Raw genomic sequence first — 27605 nt, forward strand, 5'->3', positions numbered from 1 at the left:
ATATTGATTGATCTTTTCTTAGTATGGTTTATGGATAGTATTTTATTAAAATAAATAATTACCAAATGTGGCAGTAAATCTCGACTTGAAGTGGAACCCCTTGCAGTGCGGTGTAAGGATTTGATTTAAAAGCGATACCATGTTCCTGTTAAGTTCACTTTGAATTAACATTAAGAATGAACAAGGTGTACGGAAAGCATAGAAGTGAAACCATTGACTCCTGTCCCTCGCCCTACTTCCGGACGTATCAATGTTATAAACACGGCTCGTCCTTAAAGCCAGGTCATCGACCGCTAACGTGAAGAATGCCTGTTAACAAGGGTGGCATGCAATTAAATTTAAAATGCACCGAAATGCGGACACTGCACGCAACCTGACACCAAATTAGAAGGCGACACGGTCTATTTTGTTCGCCAAAACAGATGTTCGGCAATGTGTCGTTTATATTCGAGATTCATAGCCTATTTTGTTGGGTAAATTTTAAATGTCTCTTAAGTAGGGTCGGGCATAAGCAACGTAATCGGAAAGGGTACATTTTTAAACCGGAGCTTTTATAATGCTGATGAGCTAAATATGGATCTTTAAAAACCATAATGTTTGCAATTATTGTATGTATCAAGTAGTAATAATAAAAATTAGTCCATTATGTTATTGAATTATCTTAATAGATAGTTAAAATAGGCAAGACATTAAGAAAAAGAGTAAGTTTTTTATTTTATTATTGTTCGAAAGGATATATTTTAGACGATAGGAAATTAACTAACATTACTATTTTTGGAAAATGAAATACTGATTCTGTCAAATTGCCTATTCTATAAATTTTATAATTTACTCCCATCAATTCCCGAAAAAGCTCAAAGACCCGAACAATAAATATTTGAACAAAGGGAATCCAAAATTAAATTACTTACGAAGATCGGAAAAACGATCAAAATGTGATTTACTCTCGCTTTTAGCTGAACCAGTCTGAGTAAAATCGCACTCAATCCCTTTCAGAATTTTTTCCCTAGCGCTGAAACGTTCAAGTACAATAACTACGTTGAACGTAAAAAGCCAGTTACTACAGACGCCCATTGATCACCAGGCGGGCGGCCGGCGAGCTCTAACGAAAGGGAACGCTACGAAACCTACGCTTATTTTAACTAACCATGCAACGAACTAAGCAAAAGCTCCACTCCTCAAAACCAAACCTAACAGCATACGCAATAAAGTCCAATTTGAAACACGTCACCAGCGCAGTTTAGCTTTTACTTTCGAGACGACATTCTATAATACCAAATGTATATATCTAGTATGTATCCAGTAGTATTTGTTACGGGGTACAAAGATTAGTAAGGTTTTAGATAGCGTCAGCTTTTCGTGCGAGCGGATTTATTTGTTCGCATTAAAAGCTTTCACAGAGCACGTTGAGAAACTCATGTATAACGAACTTTTATACTTTAAAACCATGCTAAATGACGATTTATGTGAAGTTGCTTTTAAAATCCTCACTATGCTTCACGTTTTTTAACTGTAAAAGAAGTAATGTATTGCCACATTACCTTTTAAAAAAGTGTCCTTAATATTGTTACCTATTTGCAGTTTATCAGAACATACGGCTGAACTATTTTTAAAACAATTTAAAAAAATGTTTTTCTACAATCTACAGTATAAAAGGTCTCGGTGATTCTTGTAAAATATGTATAACTATTAAGGGCAACTGGAATATTGTACTTGACATGACTGAGGTGACGAGGGTAACACAAATCTCTCTTGATATGATTATTTCACTACCATGTTAGGGATAAGAAAATAATCCGTTTTATTTATGAACTAAATACATAAGCTTAACCATATAGCAGACTTTGCGTCTCCAGAGCGTCGCGTCACAACACGTAACTCTTCCCATTTGTCAAGATTACATTTCGGAAATAAACCAAGCCTGAAAAACAAAGCGGTGTTGAATAAATGATTATTATATTACGTTCATGGTTCCAAATTGTTCCAAAACGTTAACAAAAACATCAAACCTATCAGTTACATCAACTTTTTAAAATAGCAGTGATAAATTTCAAAAAATTAGCCAAGTTTAGATTTACATTCGCACATATGTTTAAAAACCGATGAAAGGAAATATTCGTTAAGTGAGTCAGTAGATATTAATAATCTCACTTTGAGTTAATTCTTGTATACGATCCATTTAAGGTAACATAAAATATAACCTAGAGTCGATTTATTGGCTTAGCTCAATATTATTGCAACTGGAATGCGATTGCTTGAGATTCATAAATTCTGCTCCTCAGTTCATGCACGAAAAATAAAATTTATTTCCCGATAAAGTTCCTTGCCGTTTCGTATTGCTTTCATAAATCGATTTTACATGACATTTTCAGCACAGTTGACATATATATACGTACATATTTTCAGTATAGACGCTTTGTTATGTGTTTGGTTTGAAAGATTTGTGAAAGTTGAATTTTCTACGTATGATACGCATTTTCTTTTTGAAAATACAAATTTAAATTATGAAAGTTCGCCATTTGTTCCTAAATTGGGCATTGTGGTGAATAAAATAATGAAGAGATTATCCATCACCATGGAGAGCGAAGCTTAATTATTATTTAATATTGCATACAAAAAAAAAACAAAGTTCGTTCTTTATAAAGGAAAAACCTCCTTTCCTTGCCATAATTCTCTGTCAAGTGGGGTGCCAGCTGCCAAGTAAAAAACGTGGCAGTGCCTTGTAATATCCTTCACGTTTAAAATTAAAGACCCTTGTATTGAGAACATGCCGTCGTAGTATATTCAATTTAAATTATTTAGTACCTGTACATTGTCACTGAATATTTTATCAATAATCGTGTTTTGACAGACGTCGTTAACAGGCCCTGTGGGTAAAATCAATACATCATGATTTTCAATTAGGTACCACCGTAAAATAGACAAAGGAAATTACAGATAAAATGAAATAACAATATACAATTACATATTATGAATAAATTAATGTAACCGTACATAATCGAGGAACAAAAAGTATCAAAGCCTAGTCCTACAATAAACCGTTAACTATTGTTTTATTACCGTCATTATCGAATTTATTCATTATTGAAACTACTAAATGCCAGCGGATGATGTAGACAGGTTAATAATGTTAATAATCACTACGGTACCGTTTAGTTGATTAAAATAAACGTAGCATGTAATCCAGGTAAACCATTTACGCGGGAACGGGAACGGAAATCAGACGCCGCCATATTGGATACGGAAATGGTATTCACGTCGCTTGACGATCTTCTGTATCGATTTAGTATTGGCATGCAGTTATATGTGTTTTTATAGTTATGGTTTGTAGAGAAGAAAAAAAATGTTTTATGTTAAATTCAATTTCCTACACCGAATATTTCTCTGATAATTTTGTTATTTCTTGGATAGTTACAAATTCTCTATAATATTCGCGCAATAACAGCAGGATATTGAGCAGAAATATTCGAAATTAAAATTATAAACACGGTTTTAATCAACTTTAGGTAATTTTCATTGTATATTCAAAACAAATTCAAAATGTCGACTTAAAAAAAATGTTCAATTATTCACTTTAAATACGCAATTAAACAATATCAAACACAATATTATGTACATTAGGTTGTTAAAATATCAAACACATAAAAAATATGAATGCTATTAACCCAGTACATATACGAATAAATTTAAAAACATATTTTAAAATGTTCACTTTTACCTACGTAGGGTCTGCTGAATTAACGAACGCTAATGAAGCACGACCGTATTTATTTCACCAACCACAGACCCTCAATTTCGTCTAGTTAGTTAAAAAAATATAAAAGTCAGTACAACTTTTACTATTTTATCTGTACTTCCATTTAACGAAAGTAAAATTTCGATTGGCTGCAATCTTGCAGCAATTAATGACCGGTAAGACGAGTCGTTAGAATAAAAAAAAAACAATAAAGAAAAAGGAGAAAAAAAAATGGCGGGATTCGTAGATTTTACAAATTTTGAAAAAAAAAAGAACAATGTAACTATGTTTGTGGTATGTTTGTGGTTTTTGTGTTTATAAAGAGAATTACCTTTAAATATAACGCTATAGGTATTGATATAAGGAAAGTAGGTATAGACAACAGGATTTCAACATGTTTGTGTATGCATTAATAATTAATAATTTACTATAAATTATGGTAAAAGTTTCTAATTACAGCGGGCGATTCAAAACAATTTCGTTCAGATTATTTATTATAATTATTTTCATGAAACGCGAACTTTATAAAATATTTTTAGAATGAAACAGGAACCTAATTAATCACGTTACTAGAGCGGAAAATTGTTCCATGGGTATAAGTACCATAGCGCATGCTTCTACTCAAAATGTTGGCAAATAGAATATTTTGACCTGGAAACTACGTTGTTTGCGGGTTAAGTGTTTGACAATTCACATTTACAGAAAATCTATATTGAAATAACATTGTGATATTGAAATGACTGTAAAATTGAATAGAATTTTGCATTGTCCAAATCGTTGAATTGGAATCGTGATGTTTCAATTGTTTTATGTTTATTATGTCCCTTGCACTTTTGTCATAAAAAAGTAGTTTGGAATAGAGGTTAGAGTCCGTCGTATTTTCATGCCACCTTATGTCATTCATGCATAGGCACTTTGCAAAAACATTAAGCTCACTATGGAATCCTTTTCAAAATGATAAGTCGGAAAACAATGAATAATCACTTCCGATTAAGAAAGTTCAACGTTAAGCCTAAGTCATTTTCTATTGTTCCTACATTCCATTCAAAATAGATTATAGCTAAGGCCGCATTCAAACCGGGCTCCCTGGTTCTATGCTTCATATTTGATTTATGACTTAGAATTCAACATCTTCATTTTGGAAATAATTATTTGGAAGATATATTTACAATGCCTTAAAATGCATTTATAGATTTTATCTAAAACAAGCTGATCGTTGGACCGGAACAAAATAGGACACAAATTTAGTTCGTTAATCTAGGATCTAGATTACAAAAATCATAAATTTATTTACAGTTTTTGGATGGTAAAATTTTAATATATGCAGCATTCATTTATTTTTCAGGAGCTTTGATTGTGTTTGTATCGATATACAATACAAGCTATCTTATAAATTATTATTTTCGACATTCCTAATGTCTGTGTAGGGATTGTAGGTATTTCTACACAAATTATTTATTTTTAAAACGATAGGTATTTTAAAGTTATTGCGGTAAAGTTAAAATATTTAAGGTTTCCATAGCAATAAATATTTATTTATTGCTATCGAAACCTGCTTGATTGGAATGTGTTTATAAATAAAGATTTCATAAAACAGATAAAAAATAATAATAAAAATAAAATATCACCGCGTGTGACGCGATTATGGGCATATTTTTATGAAAATACCTTAAAGATTTACGTTGATATTACGTCGCAATTTTTTGTCAATATTAGCATATTATGTAAATTCGTTATCACGGCGAAACATATTTCATATGAAGCACCATCAATTACTAGCAGAAAAATGTTCGTATGAGAATAATTGAATTGTCAGCATAATAAAGCATGAGGAGGCATTTAAGTGGACCCCCTCCTCATACTTTATGGGGATTTCGGTATCCATTGAACCATATTGATCTGAGTAATGGAATTAAGATAAAGATGGTTATTCAATTTATATTCCATTTGATGTTCCTTGCACGTGGTTTCTTGAATATACATTGGAATAGTTTTTCGTATTATAATAATAAATGACAAACTTCTTCCATAGTTATCGCATGATACCTATAGATCGTTCGCTTTGAATATTTATTTTGCAACAAAAGAAACCTATGTGCAAAATGTAGAGCTTTGTTTAGATATTTAGGTTAATTTTGTTTTTATTTCGCGTTTATGACTTTATCTAGGAAAAAATAATATCGTAAGGTAGATCCAAAATTACCTAATGTTTACTATATATCTTATCTTATATATAAAATTCTCGTGTCACAATGTTAGTCTGCATACTCCTCCGAAACGGGTGGACAGATTCTCATGAAATTTTCTGTGCATATCGGGTAAGTCTGAGAATCGGCCAACATCTATTTTTCATATGTACCACGGGCGAAGCCGGGGCGGACCGCTAGTATGTATATAAAATTCTCGTGTCACAATGTTAGTCTGCATACTCCTCCGAAACGGGTGGACCGATTCTCATGAAATTTTCTGTGCATATCGGGTAAGTCTGAGAATCGGCCAACATCTATTTTTCATATGTACCACGGGCGAAGCTGGGGCGGACCGCTAGTGTATATGTATAATAAACATTCCATTCGGGAATAGCTTTTTGCCTTTGACGTTAGTGTTCAAAGATTCCAAAAGTTCATTTTATGTGAGAAGTATTTCTAATTACACGGATACCTGAACGTTTTAATGAGAATCTTTGGAAGTTTTAGTTTTAAGGGTGATCGATTTCACGCATTTGTTAGATGAGATATTGATGAACTTTAGTTTTATAATGTCTGTGGTTTTATACATCATTAAAAACCAAGCTGTAATACCGCCTTGTAATAATTTGTTTACTTGTTATTGTGTATTTGTTTACTCCTACTCAGAATATATTAAAAGTGAGACTGAGAAGATTAAAAAAATAGGGCACCACTAAATGTATATGATTACAATATAATTGGGTTGTTGAGGAAGTGATTATGAGGAAGAGGAGGAGGAAGAGGAATTTTCACACACAAATTTAGGGGATGCGGATGAGGAAGAGGATATTTTTTTGAGGAAGAGGATGCGGATGAGGAAGCGGAAGAGGAAGCGGATGAGGATGAGGATGATAGGAAATTATAATCAAAATTAAAAAACAAAAACTTTTAAAATTAAAACAAAAGCCATTCTCCTGTCTGTACATATTGATGTTTTAGGGTTAGGGGGAGGTTAACTCGCCCGATCGCGAATTTACAAAGCCTCTAAGTACTATTTGAGTCACGAGCCGGACTCAGATGAGCTTTTGTTTATGCATATTACTCGAAAAAACCTATCTCATCTCAGTGCCAGAAGCGAAATTAGGCGATTACCACAAAAAAAAAAAAAACTAACTGGTAGATATTATGTAAGCTTAAACAACTTGTTTGTTTTTTAATTTAAAATGACTTTTGACATTCGATTCATCACTTTGATATCTTTGGTAAAATATGTTTCTTCTGAGTATGAGAGAAAATGTTATATTATTATGTTTAGAGATAAGTGTTAGGCGCAGATATAAATATGGCGGTAAGACTCTACTCTTGTTCGTTAGTAGAGTCCGACTCGTAACTCAAATACATACATATATTAGTTTAAATAGGCTTTGTAAATTCGCCGCCCGATCGGATCGGCATCCTCATAAATTTCCTCTAAATTTTGAGGAAGCGATACCGGAAGAGGATTTTTTTATTTTCATTTTTGAGGATGCGGTAACGGTAGAGGATCCCAAAATATTGCGGAACTTCCGCATTATGAGGAAGCGGAAGAGGAATCCTCAACAACCCTACAATATAATACTCATACTTATACACTTACTTAAAATTAATTGACGATTTTGTTTGGGTTTGCGAATTAAAGTATTCCAAAATGATGCACATTGATTAAAACATTGGGCATCAGCTCTTTCATTTATTGTAGCACGTTATTAACTAACTCTAGACCAAAATTCTCAAATGAATACCCCTTGCAGCTGCTTCTCAATCCCCGCGAACAACATGTCTGGCGGGTCCCATGTCTCCCGGGGCACGTTCGGCGACTCGGAGATGTCAGGCAGCAGCGCGCCGCCGCTCCCGAGCCCGGCGTCCGCGGGGGCTGCGCTGGTGTCTCCGGAGACCCTGAGCAGGCACAGCAGCCCCCCGCCGATACCCGCGCACCCGTGCCAACCGGCCCCTTCGTGTTCCTCTCATCATGTGCATATGGAGTCGCCGTTGAGGTTTGTAAACCACTATCATAATATGTAGATATCTATAATGTATGTGATTGTATTTGCGCCTGTCTATAGACCACAGCTTCGTTTGCTACTAGGGGAGATCGTGATCAAGCAATCCTATGGTCCGTAGAAATAATAACACATTAAATTAATATTAACTCACGTGGAACTATAATACTAGGACGTATTTTAAGTTACGTTTTTTATTTATATTGCAATACATAAAAACATGAAAATATTGTGTTTTACATTTCGCTGCCATAAATTATTATAATACCATACCTTAATTAATGGGTACTGGTATACCTGTAATATTATACACCTAAGTTTTGTCTACCGTTAAACTCTCGCAAACCAAAGGCTAAAATGTATCTGAAACTTTAACTATAACAAATGTGGAAATACACAAATTGCAGTTATTTTATTCCATCGGAAGTTAGATTAAATACCTTTGTTATGATTTCCTCTCGTTTTAACAGAGCATTTTGTACCTATTTAACAAGAGTTTATCCTATGCTTCTCATTCTATTGTGTTTAATTATTTCGTTATAAGTTTAGTTTCTATAAAAGTATAATATAATTCGACTTACACTAAAATGTAGAGTCCGTTTAAGAAAAATATGTTTACGGAAATGACGACAGAAATATTTCTTACCCTATATTTGTATTCAAACGACAATATAACTTACTACGAGTATTTCCAAGTAAATACGCTGCACTGCGGCTGACTTTGGTTGTATAGTGCACACTGTGGACTGAAGATGTGCAACTGCCGGATCTGCGGAAAACCATAACAAAGGACTATTACTTTGCATAAACTGCGTTTCGCTTGGTTATTCTCTCTGGAAACATACAACATTTTACCAAGAAATCTACACTTACTTCACTATTAATAATTAAAATAATTATTATGTAACTCATACTATATATTTATACCTGTACATCGTAATTAATTTTGATATGGCCCATTCTCCCAATATAGTAAAAAAAAACAGAAACATCTGCTCTCAGAAAACTAACTATGTAGCTATAAAATTTATAATGCACACGTTAAATAAATACCTCTTCGCTTTTCCCGCTATTATCGAACAAAAAATGGGAAAATACATAATATAACAATATTTTAAAACTGAAGACAAAGCCGTTATACGATCATAAAGTAAGCAGTGCCAAACGAGTATTAGAATATGATACTCAATGAGATTAGTATCGAAATGTATCGGGTTTCCACAATATCCAGACAGGATGGAAAATGGCGGACTATAAATTACAGGAACGGTCTAGGTTTCATAACTATGCTATGTACGTGTTGCTATTTAAATGGATTCATAAATCGATGGTAAATTGTTGGCTTAATGGCTATGTTTTTTTGCATATGGTGTATACTGATAAATTGAAATGAAGATATTCATATATATGTAGGAGTATTACTGGCTGGTAGAAGTATTACTGGCTGATGAGAATTACATCGGAACGAGATTTGACAACTGTCGATCTAGCGGAGCGTCGCGTCGATGGTCGGCTGAAGACGTTGCTTGGTTACAAACGAAGAACGGCTAGAGCACCACGTTTGCGACGAATCGCTATTGTTCCGAGTAATCTTGTGCATTGTTGTAACGAAACTAATTAAAAGCGATTGATCAAGTGATTCCCTAATTACTAGCGTATAGATTTGTGCGATTACATAACATTTGTTGTAACATTGATGATTCATTTGTTTCCACCAACATTATAATTTACTGAAGATATGGGTGATTCTGATGATTATGGCCATCCGCCCATATATATATTTACATATAATACTTGGAAAAGTCATGCTTAAAATGTTAAGTATAATATTATTATGGCACACCTCGGAGAGTTTTAACTTACATTTCTATAAACTACTAAATTAATACTGAGCCGTATGTACATCATGTTGGGTTAGCAATTAAATATTTTCGCGTATTTTTTTTAAATCAAATTACCTCCTAAAAATATACAAACCAGAATGAACAATGCATTATGTAATGAATTAGGTAATTTTGGATCTACCTCACGATATTATTTTTTCCTAGATAAAGTCATAAACTCGAAATAAAAACAAAATTAACCTAAATATCTAAACAAAGCTCTACATTGTCTATGTAATACACAAATTTTATCAATTTAACAAGGGAAAAGTTTCCTTTGTGCTCAAATAGGTTTGTAACAAAACGGAAGTCCAATGCGGGCTCGTATTACGTACATAGTCACTTCGAAAAGCTAGATTCGTATTAAACTTTCATATGAATATATAAGTTTTGTTATGTATTTTACTATTTTATTTAGATTAGAAATATTTTTGATTAAATGAGAAAAAGTCTCTCAAGATGGGTACTGCATTACTGTTAGTTAGTCGTTTACATATTTAAAATTTTATTCAATATCATTCAACTAATAACTTAGGTATCATATTCAATAAGAGCTAAGGGCCTTGCGCAATAAGCAAATTCTTAATAATGTTGAGGATTTATATCTAATGAAAAATACAATCTAAAAGCGTCTTGAAACGACTTCAATACGGAATCATTATCGGAAAAGCAATTTTATATTTATGCTCAAGAAGTAAATTTCTTTGCTCCGTATCCAACGAAGTAAGTAAATTTAATTAAAAATAGATTTCAATACACATCTTCGAAATCTCATTAAATTATTCCATAAAAGGAAATATCTCTTATTTAACAGATAATATGAGGTGGAGATCTAAGGTAAAGGAATTAAGAAGGCGGTACTGCTAACAATGCTTCGCCTATTATGAGAGAGTAATAAAAGAGTAAATAAATTTTTCTCCTGTGGCACTTGAATGGAGTGCGGTTTCTGTATGAGATTTATGGGCTGAATGTCGTAAATTCAATGTCGGATCTAGTGAAGCAAGTGTGGTCGAGCTATTGGCATTAATTCTATGCGATTTTGTGCTCTTGGATTTAGTCGGCTTTAAATACGCTGAGTCGTCTTACGAATATGATGGATAGCGGAGCATTTACAGTGGCTTATAGTCTATCTTCTGTTTAGAATATTGATTGTTAACTTTGGATGTTGGTTAAATAGTTGTAGTCCATTAGGTATACATTGTAACTAAATTTAAATAGTAAGAAAGTTGTGTTTTAATGATAAAATCCATGTAATTGTGTTCAAAAACTTTGAGTGCTGAATAGTGATTAATCTAAAACTGAGAGCAAAGCTGCTTAAACTTAAAAATGAAAACTGTTTTATTGCAGTATTTTTAAGTAACAGAGGTCCTCTTGATTGTTTAGTTTATTTTATATAAAAAAGCATTTAGCAGCGATTCAGAAAATCGTTGTACCTAAGGTCAGCAAGTAACTCTATATTTCTTGTTTTTAAAATTTTCTTATTATTACATACTCTCGACATCTGTAGAATAAAGACCCTACTTATTTCTTCATAGGTTACCTAGTCCACCATCGCTAGGAACCTCATTGTCCCTTCAGCCCGTACTGTATGGTCATTCAGATGGAAGCTCGCCGCGACCACCGCTGCCGCCAGCACGACGACCCTCCAGGCCTAACACTGCTATCCCGAACGTGCATATTATTAGCGCGTGAGTATATAATTTATTAAACAATCTTTAAAAAAGGTAGCGTATTTTAAGATCCAGGTTTTTATATGTTTACGATTTATAAGGCAATAATGTAGAGGCAGTGGTAAAATTAAATATTAAATATAGTTATGTGGTGTTAAATAGTATAAGAATAGGAAATTTAAATCAAATCATATATTCGTGGATAATGTTTCAATAATAGAGTAATTCATACAATAAACAATAATTAATTTAAATTCGTGTCATTTCTATTGCCGTTGGTAGAGCGTTCCATTTAATAGTTTCAATATTAGGTAATATAAAAATTAATATGCATACACTTGAGAAAAATGTGACTGCATCTTTTTCGTATAACTTTCGTATATCTTTTTCGTGTACCTACATGTTGTGATCAATACTGAATTTAGTAAAGTATGGCTAAGTGTGTATAATTTATTAGCAAATCCCCGGTCTGTGCTTTTGACTAACTTTATTTTGGCTACTCGCCAGTAAAGTCGACTCCTGCTGTAAAGTTGTTGTACATACAAGTTACAAATATTGATTAAATTAAAGTTTGAAATAAAAATGAGAAGCTAAATTTATTTAAAACTTGAATTATTGATCAATATCAAGGAAGTTTTTGTTTGCACAATGCAATATTAAATAAAATGCTTTGAAATAATAGAGATATTATAGAGAAAAAAGCGATAAAAACCTTCGGCTTATTCATATAGTATTTTCTAATAATAAAGAAGAAATATAATGAGCTCAGAAATATAGGCGATGCTCTCCCAGTTCTGGCGTATAATACTTACTAAAATTTATGTGACATTTCAAATTTACTTTTATCACAATATTGATCGTTAAATGTACTTTAAAAATTAGCATATTTACGTTTTTTCTATAACTTGCTATCAGTCATGATTATTTTATGGAAACATTACAAATATCCTTTTCCAAGGATATATCGTTTAGTCGTTGGGTTGCTGACGCGGTGTCTTTGGGTCCTCAACTGAACCCTAATAAAACTTTATGCTCACTCAAACTGTTATCATATTAATATATGGATCTTCCTTTTATTGCGAATAAGATATGTGGCTACGAGAAATATCTTTGTATTATTTCGATTTTCAAGTGGAATTTTTGTATGTTGTCAAATTTTTGCATGTTGTTGTGGCTTGCGATATAAAAACTAATTTAATCATTAATGCCATATTAATGTAAGAAATGTTAAAAATGAGTTTCATCAACTAATTTATGTTTAACATTTTGATTTATCTATGAATATTTGTTTTATTCTATTTTAATTTTCTCTTTACTTGGATATTAACTTAAACAGAAATATATAAATCTACAAACGAGATGTTAACACGGCCTCGCAACAGAACACGGTATTCACCGATTATGAAGAAAAGTAGGCACGTCATAACAAATAGTCCATTGAATGAGTCCCTCCAAGGGGGGTCTAGAGTGCGTGAGTTAGTAACGTAAGATGTTTCTTCGGAAACATGTCAAGAGTCCCTAGGTAATAAACATACTAAAACCCCGGGACACTAGGAGGAGCCCCGGAGTGGGGGGAGGGGGGGAATGGGTCCATTTTTTCATTTTTCGCTTAAATCTCAAAAACGGTACATGTTAGAGAAAAACTTTCAAGGAAAAGTTGAAAGGCCATAAAATTATCTACAAGTTGTACCTAGATCATTTTTTCCTATATCCTACCGTTTCTGAGTTATACGCAGTAAAAAATGATTTTGGCTCAAACAATCTCCCCATACTACACATCAATCGATCAAAAAATATTTCTTTCTTCCAAAAAACTCAAATGTGCAGCTTGTGACCGATACTGATAGATTGCTCTTAATTAGGTCTATAATTGGTAAAATAAACACATTCCTCCATGGAAGCCTTTAGGAGGAATCGATTGTCAAAATATTATATTAGGGCAGTTTGAGTTACTGAACTTGATCTTTTTATTTTTTTCTTCCAAAAAACTCAAAAGTGCAACTTGTGACCGGCACAGATAGATTGCTCATAATTAGGTCTATCATTGATAATAAAACCAGATTCCACCACGGAGGCGTTTACGGGGAATTGAATTTTATCAGAGTAGTTACGATACTTGAATTTTTTATTTTTTTTCTTCCAAAAAACTCAAAAGTGCAACTTGTGACCGGTACAGATAGATTGCTCATAATTAGGTCTATCATCGATAAAAATACCAGATTCCACCATGGAGGCGTTTACGGGGAATTGAATTTTATTAGGGTAGTTAATTAAAAAGTTCAAGTATCGTAACTACCCTAATAAAATTCAATACCTCCTAAACGCCTCCATGGTGGAATCTGGTATTTTTATCAATGATAGACCTAATTATGAGCAATCTATCGGTACCGGTCACAAGTTGCACTTTTGAGTTTTTTGGAAGAAAAAAAATAGAAAGTTCAAGTATCGTAACTACCCTAATAAAATTCAATTCCCCGTAAACGCCTCCGTGGTGGAATCTAGTATTTTTATCAATGATAGACCTAATTATGAGCAATCTATCTGTACCGGTCACAAGTTGCACTTTTGAGTTTTTTGGAAGAAAAAAATAAAAAGATCAAGTTCAGTAACTCAAACTACCCTAATATAATATTTTGACAATCGATTCCTCCTAAAGGCTTCCATGGAGGAATGTGTTTTATTTTACCAATTATAGACCTAATTAAGAGCAATCTATCAGTACTGGTCACAAGTTGCACTTTTGAGTTTTTTGGAAGAAAAAAATAAAAAGATCAAGTTCAGTAACTCAAACTACCCTAATATAATATTTTGACAATCGATTCCTCCTAAAGGCTTCCATGGAGGAATGTGTTTATTTTACCAATTATAGACCTAATTAAGAGCAATCTATCAGTACTGGTCACAAGTTGCACTTTTGAGTTTTTTGGAAGAAAAAAAATAAAAAGTTCAAGTATCGTAACTACCCTAATAAAATTCAATTCCCCGTAAACGCCTACGTGGTGGAATCTGGTATTTTTATCAATGATAGACCTAATTATGAGCAATCTATCTGTACCGATCACAAGTTGCACTTTTGAGTTTTTTGGAAGAAAAAAATAAAAAGATCAAGTTCAGTAACTCAAACTGCCCTAATATAATATTTTGACAATCGATTCCTCCTAAAGGCTTCCATGGAGGAATGTGTTTATTTTACCAATTATAGACCTAATTAAGAGCAATCTATCAGTACCGGTGACAAGTTGCACATTTGAGTTTGTTGGAAGAAAGAAATATTTTTTGATCGATTGATGTGTAGTATGGGGAAATTGTTTGAGCCAAAATCATTTTTTACTGCGTATAACTCAGAAACGGTAGGATATAGGAAAAAATGATTTAGGTACAACTTGTAGATAATTTTATGGCCTTTCAACTTTTCCTTGAAAGTTTTTCTCTAACATGTACCGTTTTTGAGATTTAAGCGAAAAATGAAAAAATGGGCCCATTCCCCCCCTCCCCCCACTCCGGGGCTCCTCCTAGTGTCCCGGGGTTTTAGTATGTTTATTACCTAGGGACTCTTGACATGTTTCCGAAGAAACATCTTACGTTACTAACTCACGCACTCTAGAACTTTTTATTCAATGGACTAAAAAGAGAAAGAATAAAAAACATCCACCCAACGCATATAGCACAATATGTAACTTTCAGTCACACTCCCCTACTTAGGGTCAAGAGTGATATATAACCTTCGTCAGAATATCACATGTATTTTCTGAAATAATTTATTGTATTTGATTTCCTGTAGTACGTAAAGACGCTTGGCGTCATCTGTGAAGAACATGTTTTACACCTGTTTCATTTGAAGTTTGTTATTTATAGATGTTTTATTCCCCTATTTGGAAGTTATGAATCGAAATTAAGGTTTGATTAAAACTCTATACTGTTATTCAATATTCAGGTTATAGCAATGGACTTTATTACAGTTTGTCTTTAAACAATATATATTTTAATTTCATGTATTTCAATTTTGTATCATTGATTAATTATTTAAGCATCACCGCATCACATAGCCGTGGGTAGAAAGGTAGTAATATGTAAAGCTAAATTATCACAAAAGCTCTTTTCACATGGAAAGATAAATAAAACAAAAATATCATATCACACATAAAGCAAACCAGCGAAGCTACATACATACTATTTAATAATCACATCAAATACATACATTTCTAACTTATTCAGCTTAATCATTATTAATATAAAATATATCTTCCATTGTAAGGTCTACACCATGACACATGTCTTTAAATCGTCATGTCTCAGTTAAGAACCCTCCGTTACGTGTGACTCTCCATGTCACGAGCTCCCTTCGCTAAGGGCTCTCTTGATAGAGTTGAAAGATTTCACTTAATTAATCGAAGTTTCTTAAGCTTTTATTCATTAATTCTACTATTTATTTATATTATTTCACACTTCTTGGGATTTCATTTAAATAAACAATGCGAAAAGTTTGTAGCTTTTTTCTATTGCACTCATAAGATATAACATAAATATTTGTTACTCGATTAACAAATAACTTCCATTTTTTTATTTAATTAAGTAATTAGAAGTAGGTTAATATATAATCTTATTAAATGTTCTTACATTGTAATAACTCACGTTCCAAAGTAACATAACAGTGTCGTAATTAGATCAAGTATCATATTCTCCTAACGCACTTAATAAATATCTATCACTACTCGGAAGTGCAGCCCATCGATATCAAGAGAATCTCATCTCGAGAAATTTCATTAGCACTTGCGAGCGAAATTGGGATGCACTCGTCTGGAGTTTACTTCCGTACTCGATTAGGATATATACTTGTAATATGCATTTTGTATCTTCATGTCACAATCAAGTTTTGTATATTTTATGATAGCAAAAATATCGATCTAATTTAAGCTATCTATTTGAATACAGCCTTTGTTTATGAAAATACATTTTTACGCTGACTGCAGCTCTACAACTTTTCCATCGCGTAGGTAATATTGTGCATAATAATATTATGTAAACAATGTTTTCCAAGTCTTGTAATATGTAGGTATACAAAAAAACGCGCATGCCTCTATTCCGAGCTCTAATTTCTAAATTAAAAGCACACTATTACATAGTAATAGTTTGTAGGTACTTTGACAATACTTACCGCTTTGTAGCGGAATAATTATACCTCATTACAAAGGCTCGACTGTTCCCAGAATAAAATCTTCCTTAGTAGGGTAATGGGAATTCTCTGTTTACTGCTAGTGTTAATTATAAGAGCGGCCGCCTCTTATCTAGTTACTGTAATGGAATGATTATAGAAAGTATACGGTGGAAAATGTTTGTAAGCCAATATCGTTGAATGATTTATTGTGTTCAAAACCTGTTAGAGCATTTAGAACTAATAGATTGTTCAGATTGTAGTACTATGATATATTTTACCTAGTAGTTAATATCAAAGTAAGAGAATGTTTATGGTAAAACCTTCATTTGGAAAGAAGAAAAATGAATACTATTCTTTAATGGGGACAGTTCCTTCCAAGACTTTATTTTTCTCCCTATACAATGACGTCACGTTTATGATATCATAGACATTAATCACAAGGGATAAAACTGCCTTTATGGCTAATGTTGGTGCACATATATAATATTACTACTTTCATTTGGATATTATGTTAATCACAGTAGAAATGTACCGGGTAACAATCATCTTGAGTAAATTGAATTAAAAGCTCCCTTCCCTTATTTAAGTTCTATTGATACTTTGTTTTGATGATGACTGATCAAGCTTCTCTTTAGTTACATTTCATAAATCATAATACCATTGATTTTGATTTGACATGTTCTGTTTTTTTTATATGAAGTACCTAACTGTAAATAAGACTAACTTCAAACATAAATAGAACTGATATACATATTTTATTTTTAGATATATCTAAGTAAAATCATTACGATAAAGTATAGCACATCCCCGTCACAAGTTATTCATTTCAAAAATGATTCGTGCAAAATGTTAGTGAAAGAATACGTAAATCTCTGCTAAGTACAAATGTAAATTTTAGGTATTCTTTTGTTCCATTCTTGTGCTACAATCTCGACGCGTCTAAATTGCGAGACGAGTATGCATGATACTTTATATATATAATCCCTCCTAACTACTTGCAGAATAATTCGTATTCAAGTGCGTTCATTCAACTCGCGAAGTTAAAAGTGGAACAACGCACAAGAAGTATCTCTCAAAAACCAGGTCCCGTCCTTTTGTGTAGCTACGTATGTTTTGGAGGTATCGTTAGGATAGCTGCGGGGAGCCAGTAACACGCCGTTGTCATGGTAACGGAGCATGTACGAGAGGGGGCTTACCCCAAGGGAATGAGGGCTCACAAAAACCAGACACGAAGACACCTTGAGTGCTACAAGTTTGGCAACGAAGTTTCGTGAACGTTATTGTATCTAACAATGTTCGTGGGTCTAGTTTTCCTGGTTTTATGATTATTTAATGCCTTTCTGCGTCCTTGGTACCATCGTGCCACCTTGAATGTTGGTGTAATGACAACAGTGGATTATGAGCAAATTAAATTTATCTTTGCTTATCTTTGACTATTATCAAATACAAATGATTAATTCAATTTATTATAGACTTATAAACGATGATGTTAAACATGCAATTTGCATATTGAAACATTCTTAGTAGTCAATTTGCATTAAGTCTACATTTTTATCTATAATTGTAGAAGTATGTTTACTCTTGCTATCAATTACAAAGATACGTAGATAGGGCTTAGATTAATTATGTTTATGTTATGTGCTCTTATTCGTGTTTGAAATCTCTCACTCATTCAAGGACTTGACGTCTAACAGTAAACAGTTCCTACTTCATAATGCTAATCCGTTATAAATGTACCGTATTCTTTCAAGATTAAAAGAAACGATGCTTTATAAATTATTCTGAACGTGTTTATTATGTCAAGTTTTTCATCGTCAAGGGAACACTTCTGGCGGACGGGAAGAAACGATAAAAGCTTATTTCTGTAATATTAAAACAGATTACTGTTATACAGCTTGATGAGGGTACAGAAAATGAGACTCTGACCCGAAAATAATAAAGTCTATTTTACTATAAAGAGCTTTAATGAATCCTTTCTCACGTGCTTAACGAGTTTGATAAGGGCATGTTTCACGAGAACGCCCCAGATTTTTAATTAATAACTAAATCTATAAAAATAACTTTTTACGAACACGAAATATCAGATTGCGAAACGGGGTTGTCCTGATTAAAATATGTTATCGTGGTACAATAAAAATTCAAAGTTACGTAAAAGCATTATCAAATACATTTTATAAAAAGGGAAGAATGTATTATTTGTATAGTCCTTAAAATAACAAAGGAATTCCAGATTAATTTGTAAGAAGAGATCACTCTTTAGTGATAAGGCCGCCCTCTGTGCTAGTTTAGCTATATGTTTTAGTTTTAAGTAATTTGTATAACTAGCATAGTAAAGTGTAAAAAAAAAAGAACAAGTAGAAATTTTAACTCGTCTGTATAGGTAGGTATACCCAAATCAAAATAACACGTTACCTCGTACGGTTTGACATGTGACTAGGGCATGCAGAACCGAGTCCGGTTCCAAGTTTCTGAAACCCGGTTCCAAATCGAGCTCAGAACCGGGTAGAACCGGGTTACCCGGTTCTTTTATAATACCTCGGAAAAAATACGGAATTAAACAAAAGTAACTATAAAAGTACCTGATAGGCCTTTTATTTTACGCGGCTTGTGTCTTGTTTTATTAAATTAATAAAGAAACAAAATTTCAATACTTCTCTTTATTTATCGGTCTTATAAAAGTACCTTGTTATCATAATTTTTACATATAATAAATCTGTAGAAGGGTCAATTCTGTACATTAAAAATATTGAAAAAATAAATAGCAGGTGGTGTTACTGGATCGATACCAAACCCAAATATGTGATTAAAAAAATTTTGGTCTGTCTGTCTGTCTGTCTGTATATGCGGACATCACGGGAAAACTAACGGTTCAATTTCGATAAAACTTGGTATAATTATAATTTATTATCCTGGGCATAAAATAGAATACTTTTTATTTTGAAAAAATACGTGGAAAAAAAATAAATCTAAATTTTTCAGTTTTATCCATACACGTTGTTCTGTAGAACTGCGAACACACGTTGCGTTGCCCACAGTGGATTCTTTTTTTTTATAAAATGTCATTGTCAGAGTTACTCAATATGTAGAAATAAAGCATCCACGCGAAGACGGATATCCCGTCCGATTAGGGCCCTTCTGGCCTCCTCCACTCAAGCGACAGCTCAAGCCGAGGTTCGTGGTCCCCGTCAAGGGGGGACGCCCTTGTGCATGTCGCTACCAGGGTGAACCTTCAGTTCACCCCCGCGTCCGCGTTAAAATGTAGAAGCCCTTCTGGCTAACATTGAGAGACACCACACAAAAAAAAAAAAAGACGGATATCCGCGCGGACGGAGTCGCGGGCGGAAGCTAGTATCACATTATAAACTTAAACCTTATTCATTAACTGCAAACTGTAAAGCAAAAAACCGGCCAAGTGCGAGTCGGACTCGCGCTCCGAGGGCTCCGAACAAACCTATTTTTTATAAGTTTCAGCATTTACGGCTGTATATTTTGATGTGTTGGCTTGTGAGTTTGACTTTTTCACAGCATCAAGGGACCGAAGACTTGAGTATTCGATATAAATTTCAGCTTGATACCAAAAACAAAAACATGAATGGATCATTATATGAAACAGTAAAATCAACAGCTTTTCAAATTCACGACAAATCTAATAAAAATATTTCAGTAGCCTAATTTTTGTCATTTTCGAAGCCTAATTTTTTTTTGTTAATACACCCGTAGGAAACTTATAGCATCTAAGGTTAGACAACCAATCAGAGCCACGCTTGACAAGAAAATTCGCGATGCACGTGAGTCTGACGTTGCCAGATAGAATAAATTTGTTAAAATAATGCAGCAAAATATAAATAATACTTCATATTTTAATATTTTGGTCGGAACCGGGAGAACCGGGTTTCATACTATCCAGACCCGGTTCTCAAGATCATCAAAAAACCCGGGTTTACCCGGGTTTTTCGGAACCGGGTAAACCCGGGTGCATGCCCTACATGTGACGCGTCGTATTAATGGTCTGTATAAAGCAAGCCTCTGATCTTGATTATTACAATTCAATACACACCATTTAATCCGAATATATTAGTTGTGCTCATGGCAACATCGTTAATAATAATTTGAATTTGTTAGGGTTGTCACACTAAGCATATTTTACTTGCTTGCTTAAGTAGCGGAACAATATAATCATACCTAGACATATTTTAAGATAATATTACCTAAGTTATTATTTTTAAACTTAAAATTGATTGATGGAAATATGGTACAGAGAAGAAGATAATAAATATTTTCTTACTTTAAAGCGAAACTTTCATCAAATCGTGTTTCCTAATAAGTCATTCCAAAAAGCATTAAATATACCTAAATAAATATGTATCTGAGTACTTCCAATAAACCACAAATAAATATATAATTTGAAATTAACCATAAACCATTTGATGTCTATTTACCCACTGGAATAATATTATATTTACACTGACAAAATTTCTTATTTTACCCGGGAAAATATTATATGCGAGAGTGAGTTTCTATTCCTTGGCTTAAAATTGATACTCATGAACATTCTAGAGATATTTCAAGCTGTCTGTCTGTGACTACGCTCGGTATAAAATGTTCAAACATTGGGTCGAATGATATTATGGATAAAACCCGTTGAAATTGATAATAAAGATAAGATATAAATACAAATTATTTGAATCTACATTTTATTTTGGTACCTACCTGCATTCATTCAAATACAACAATTAAATAAATGTTTTTAATTTTTATTTGCCTCTTATCATAGTAAATAGATCGTATTAAATATTACGACATAGGTACCTTAATACAACTAATATGTGGTTTTAATTAGTACTCAAATATCTCAATATAATTATATTCATCAAGATATAGCTAATACTACAAAGAATGTATTTGTTTATAGGAGTGAAGCTTTCGCAACGACGCTTTCAGCTTTATATGGAAAGCTCCTGGTTGTGATGGGAATTGCGTTTCCTATGGCTGAAGTTATTTCTACATACATTCCACCATCGTTTTATGAGGTAACATAATTTGACGCATAAATTGATTATATATTCACTAACAAAGAAAATTGCAGCTATAAAGTTCACATACGATTTCGTTCAAAAATACACGAGTCGCATGTTCAAAGCTTTGTGAAACGCAAATTGCAATTGAAAACTTGACTTACATCAAAGAGTATATTCACGAGCACTTAGATCTATTTGAATATTCGACCAAAATATGTGGTACCTATATTTACTTTATTATTTCTATTTTATGCACGTATTATATTTTGCAGGGTTTTTATTTATACCTTTACATTGGAAGCATGGTATTTCTTCTCTACATGTACGCAGCGTTGCTTCGAGATAGATCACGTTCAGCAACTGATACTACAGTTATGGCAAGTGAGTGTTTTGCTTACAAAATATCCATCCTGAGCTAATGTATATGAAGAAACCTAAGGATTTGTGAATATCGGAATTTATTAATACAAATTTAATCAGAATAGGTAGGTATATGTGAAAACAAACTAAAAATAGGTACCTATCTATTTCGTATGTAAGTTATATTACTCTCAGTGAACTAATGGTATTTCAGTAGGTACATTTATTTATCTAATCTAATATATTTTCTGTTCAAATCATTATCTTCTTTTGGTAAACGAACAATTTCCTCATCAATTTATTTTTAAGCAATTATATAACCGCTTGAAACTTATTATTAAATTCATTATTCGACGAGGGTCGAGCTTCAATTAAAGTTTACTCAAGTCCTCGTCTCCATTTTAAGTAAATTTTCTTGCGACGTGTACCTGTGTAGATACTATGCAGTAAATATGGCTTCCTAACTAAGTTTGTAGAGGCAGGGTGTTTTTGAATTATATTCCTTAAGATATTGCGGTCCTGAAATTTCTCGAAGCCAACTAACTTTGTTAGTATAAACCCAATATTCTTGTAGTGTACGCGTAGGATACCGTGTAAATCCATTTTGTATTGAAGTTTGTGTGCTGCAGTTCTTATCGAACTTTCATAATTTTATTCCTTGTTGTGATGATGCTCCTTAAAAGTGTGACAGTTCTTAATTATTATATAAAATGCAATTTATGTTCAAATAACATAAATTTTAAAGTTCAAGAAGCAAAGTTAACTAGATGGTTTCATATTTTCCAAGTTTATCGTCATCAAAAAGTTTAAGATGCTCGGGGGTAACGTCGGATGTCGGGGATTATGAAAAAAATATGATTGCCCTTTTCTTATCACTGGGGTGTATCAAATATACTTAACAAGCTATTCTGAGACATACTGAATATACATACATAACTTAGTTATTGTTCAATTGATTTCTAGCAGCATGGTAACTCACACAAACGAGAATTTAAAAAATAATAATTTTTCTTATCTCTAAACAGAATCAGACAGTTCATCCCAATCGGAGTCCGATTCTTGTTCCTCCCGTACGGAACGCAGTACAGCCACCACGCACGTTCAACCGCAACTATTTGCCAAACGATTGTCTTTGGGCTTTGCGCTAACGTCCAGAACACACCACTATGGGAGCTTCTACTTGAGGATGGGGGCTGTTGGTGAGTGACTAACTATCAGACTATACATATATCTTTTACACACAAAAGAATCAGACAGTTCATCCCAATCGGAGTCCGATTCTTGTTCCTCTTGTACTGAACGCAGTGCAGTGACCACGCAACCGAAAATTATTATATTGGCCTAGCGTCTGTTTCTGGGCTTTGCGAAAACTGTGGGAGCATCTACTTGACGATGAGGTGATTGGTGAGTTATGTGTATATAAATGTGTTTTTTTCTAATGTTGTATCATTTTCATGATATTTTGTCTTTATTTCCATGGTATTTTGTCTTTTTTTACATAAAATTTATTAGGAATTTCGTTTGGACTGGTTTCACAGGTTTTTCCCATGTTCAAATACAACAATTTCCAAAACACGAAACAAATTGCGTTCCGAAATAAATATATGTTTATACATAATTATATGTACCTACATTATCATTATTTACTAAATTTACGTAAAGCAATGGGCTAAGGCAATGGGATTAAATGGACGCATTACACTATACGCACTAACTATTTGTAAACTGTGGACTGTGGTGTTACCCTTAAAGTTGAATACAAAAAGTTTTCGGTGTATGGTTGAAACATGAAAGGGTTGTATTTTATTTGATTGGTTTCACAGGTTCTATAGTTTCTAACTGTGATTTAATTAAGGATGTAGGTAGAAAAAATAATACTTTGAGCAAAGGAGCTCTATTGCCTTAAACTTATAGATATGGTTCACAATCTAAGGATTCAGATTTCTAAATTTTAATTTTGCAAATTTATACGTAGGCGCTGTTTCTTATAATTTTATAAGCCCCCGAATTTGATATTGACACATTAAAGATGTTCTAATGTTTAGATTAATGAAATATTTAGTCATAAACGTTTTTCGCAGACAACGTTAAAGATTTGAAAATGTTTCAGAAGCGCTTTCTAGAATAATTTACTATATCTCTTTTAAAAATCTAAGAAGTCCTATCTCTATGTGGAACGTAAGTTACTTTTTATTTTCTACTTAGATTTATCTCCTCAGACGAGAAGACGATCAATCTTCTTTGTCTGTACATTTTTAAATTACGTTTTAATTTATTACATATTTAAACCGAAATTCTCAGTGCAAGGGGTAAATCGTGGAAGGTAAAATGTTATTGACGAAGAATTTAAATTTTTAAATGATTTATTTTTAATAAGGTCTTTGATCTTTATTATTTCTGTATCGCAATTAAAAAAAAGATAATTATAATTCAATGAAGTAATCAATCAGTTTAAATGTTCACTCCAAGTTAAAATCATAAAAATATATTATTAAGTAATAGATAGCGTTTCACTTTGTTTCCTTCACAGTTTCATTTCTTTATAGATATAAAAGTTTTCATTATTCAGAATAAAAATCAACGTGCATGAACAATTAATTATCTCTTCGAAAAACTTTTTCCTTTACATCACCATACATAATGCCTTATTGTGGCAACTTCTATTCGCGAGTTTTATGAAGTAGAAACTTGTTTACTTTATGAATAGAAATAGGTTTATATCACGCGAAATGAAAAGAATGGGATGGACCAAAAATACTGTTTTGTAAGAAGCTATACAGAATGAAATAACTACAAAATTCATATCTTTGTGAATACAAATTTGCCTCTCCAGTCTTCACATTTTGTCTCTCGCTATAAACAAATTCTATTATTGTTTTCGAACAGTGCTAACAAAGAACGAATAATTTTATCACTTAGCAAGAATAAACATAAAAGTTGAGAACGTCCCAACAATGCCGGGTGAAAATAAAAGTAAGAGTACCTAACTATTTCGGTCGAGAGGATTGTTAATCTACGCGGACACTCTACAAAGTTTACTTTTTAGTTTAATCTTCCTCGTCGCGTTTGGTTGTTTCGTCTGCAAACAAATTGCTATTATTTTGGTCTTTGTTTTTTTTACTTCAATTAATTTTCTTACGCAGTTGCCTCCATTTAAAGCGACTCTCGTAAAACTGTTCTTATTATACGAACAATTGAAAATTTATTTAGACAAGTTTTTGCTAGCTCTGTATTTTCTTTTGTATAAATAGCATTTAAAATCAACGTTTCCTCCAATACTAGGTATTTAATGACTTGGTGATTCGAATATTTATATTCTAAGCGCCAACTATATTTCAATTTCCTACCATTAATTGTTATAGTTTTAGTTAGAAAGATGTTTTCTATTTAATCATTATCTTCATAAAACCTTCATATTTGTCTATATTTTTAAAGTCTCTTATGAAGACAAAAATATCGGTTATGTTCCTCTTGCTGGGAAATTAATAATAATATTGTTATTTCAATTATTTGTATTGTTGAAGTGAAACTTCTTTATCGGGGTTGGAAAAAATTTAGTGTAACATTTTTTCGTTACGCGCCATCTTGTTTTTATCCCTTACACGCGTGATTGACGTATTTCTGTAAAGTTGCATATAGTAAATTATTTTTTGAAAAATAAGGTCATAAAGAAGGTTCACTTCTTACGTGTGTACTGTGTACACTAGTACACGCACACATATTTTTTTTCAATTAAAAGGTTCCCATTTACCATTTCTAGCGTTCGGTATCGGTTCCATGATCTACTCTGGGCTCGAATTCGGTCAGTACTGGGAACTGGAGAGGAACACCAATTGTCACAATGTGTTGCTCGCCCTCACACCGGCAACAAGAATGGCTTTCATCTTTATACAGATGTACTTCATCTTTCTCAATAATGAGGTTTGTATCAGTTTGACTTTTGTTAATATGTGTTTGGTTTATTAGAGATTTTCATTGTATTTACTATTTTTTTATTTCACATAGTTCAACTGTGTGTGTAATATTATATTTAAAGGGCAACTAACTGAGCCTATTTGTTACGGTTTCACGGCTCTTTGGATGAATGTTGATTAATGGAATTTTGATTCAATAATAACTGAGCAGTAGGTAAGGGACAAATATTAGTATGGGGAACTGCTGTTGCGTGATCATTTAAAAGTGCACGCGATCAAAACTGTTGGTGCAATAGTGAAGATAATATTTGTTATTTTTAAATCAAGTGTACATTTGAATTTTATATCTAATTCTTTAAGTCTATGTCTAATTTTTAAATCAATAAAAAATAAAAGTTATTTTATTGTTTAAAGAGATAAAACTTGCTTTACAACTTCAAAGTCCTATTTATATTTTGAGCTTTTATTGGTTTTAGTCTTATTTAAATTTTAAGTTTTTATTGATCTTTATATGTATGTAATTATTAACATAACGATTTCAGATGAAAGTGTACAAACACAAAATCGTCGCTCGATTCGGTCTCATGCACATGGTTGGAACAAATCTCAGTGTTTGGCTCAACGTGCTTGTACAAGAGACGAAGCACGAGATACTCACCTTCTACGACCCGGAGAACAAAACTATCGGATTGTCGCATAGACTTGGTAAGTTTACTTAGTGTAGGAAAAGTATTACAGATATGTTCCTTTCGTACCCCTTCCTAGTCGTGTCCTTTATTTCCATCAATTCGTGGTAAATATTTGTGGAGCAACACAAGATAGTTGTTCCATATGATCTAATGCACATGCTAGGGACGAATTTAGCCAAAGAATAAGACTATCGGAGTAAACAATGGACTTGGTGCGTGTGGAAATTATTATTTTTTCCCATCCCGATAGTTTTATTTTTTTACATCAAAAATTTCTTCATCCTCTATCCTTAGAAGTTTGCCTATTTCAGAAGCACCTCATTTGCCAACTGTAATTACAGATATATTTACAATGTATGTTAGAGTTAAGTGTACGAAACATAATTTATTCAGTTTAATTTCAAACAAAAAAAAAAGAAAAAATAGAACTGCATTTAGTGTAAAATAAAGAATTTTTAATTCATTCATAAAGAATGAAATGATATGATTATTATCTAACTTATCATGACATTCCATACAATATCTAATGACGTAAACAATCTTTTCAAAAAAACAGCATTTCAATTTTTTGTAAAAAAATTGACCTACTATTCTGTTCAAACTTTGTTCATTATGCAAGAGTAAGCTTTTCAACAAAAAATTGGTAACAAATACAAACCACAATAATCGTGCACGAACATTTGAAAAGCAAATAACGAATGAGTTTTTAAAAGGATAGCTTTTATTCCATACAATGTAAACGTAACATTCTATTTATACTGTGTCAATGTTCAATACCAACGACCTCATAATTCACAATGCCACGTTTTGAAAGAAATGTAGGTACTTACCTACGGGTGCGTGACCCGGTACTATTTAATGGTGTTCATTCGAATGTTATTTCAACCCGTATTTTTGTAATGCGTGTGGATTTTTCTCAGTTATTTCAATCAACGGTGAATTGGAAAAGCGATTTTTGATGAATGTAGAGTTT

General features: G+C 32.7%; 1 protein-coding gene across 2 annotated transcripts in view; it reads left to right on the forward strand.

Moving 5' to 3' along the window:
• LOC149482402 (proton channel OtopLc-like) overlaps positions 1-27605 on the forward strand; it is a 59236-nt gene that overhangs the window by 24536 nt on the left and 7095 nt on the right. For both annotated transcript variants that reach the window (XM_089703726.1, XM_089703727.1), the window contains exons 3-9: positions 7695-7937; positions 11362-11514; positions 21564-21681; positions 21942-22050; positions 23055-23228; positions 25790-25950; positions 26486-26648. In XM_089703726.1, coding sequence (XP_089559852.1) covers positions 7695-7937; positions 11362-11514; positions 21564-21681; positions 21942-22050; positions 23055-23228; positions 25790-25950; positions 26486-26648 — 1121 coding nt within the window. The remainder of the gene's footprint in view (positions 1-7694; positions 7938-11361; positions 11515-21563; positions 21682-21941; positions 22051-23054; positions 23229-25789; positions 25951-26485; positions 26649-27605) is intronic.

The sequence above is a fragment of the Colias philodice genome, chromosome 15, assembly GCF_061535455.1.
Source record: "Colias philodice isolate Cphi_HAF_F1 chromosome 15, ilColPhil1 Martin Lab GWU primary, whole genome shotgun sequence".
Taxonomy (NCBI): Eukaryota; Metazoa; Arthropoda; class Insecta; order Lepidoptera; family Pieridae; genus Colias; species Colias philodice.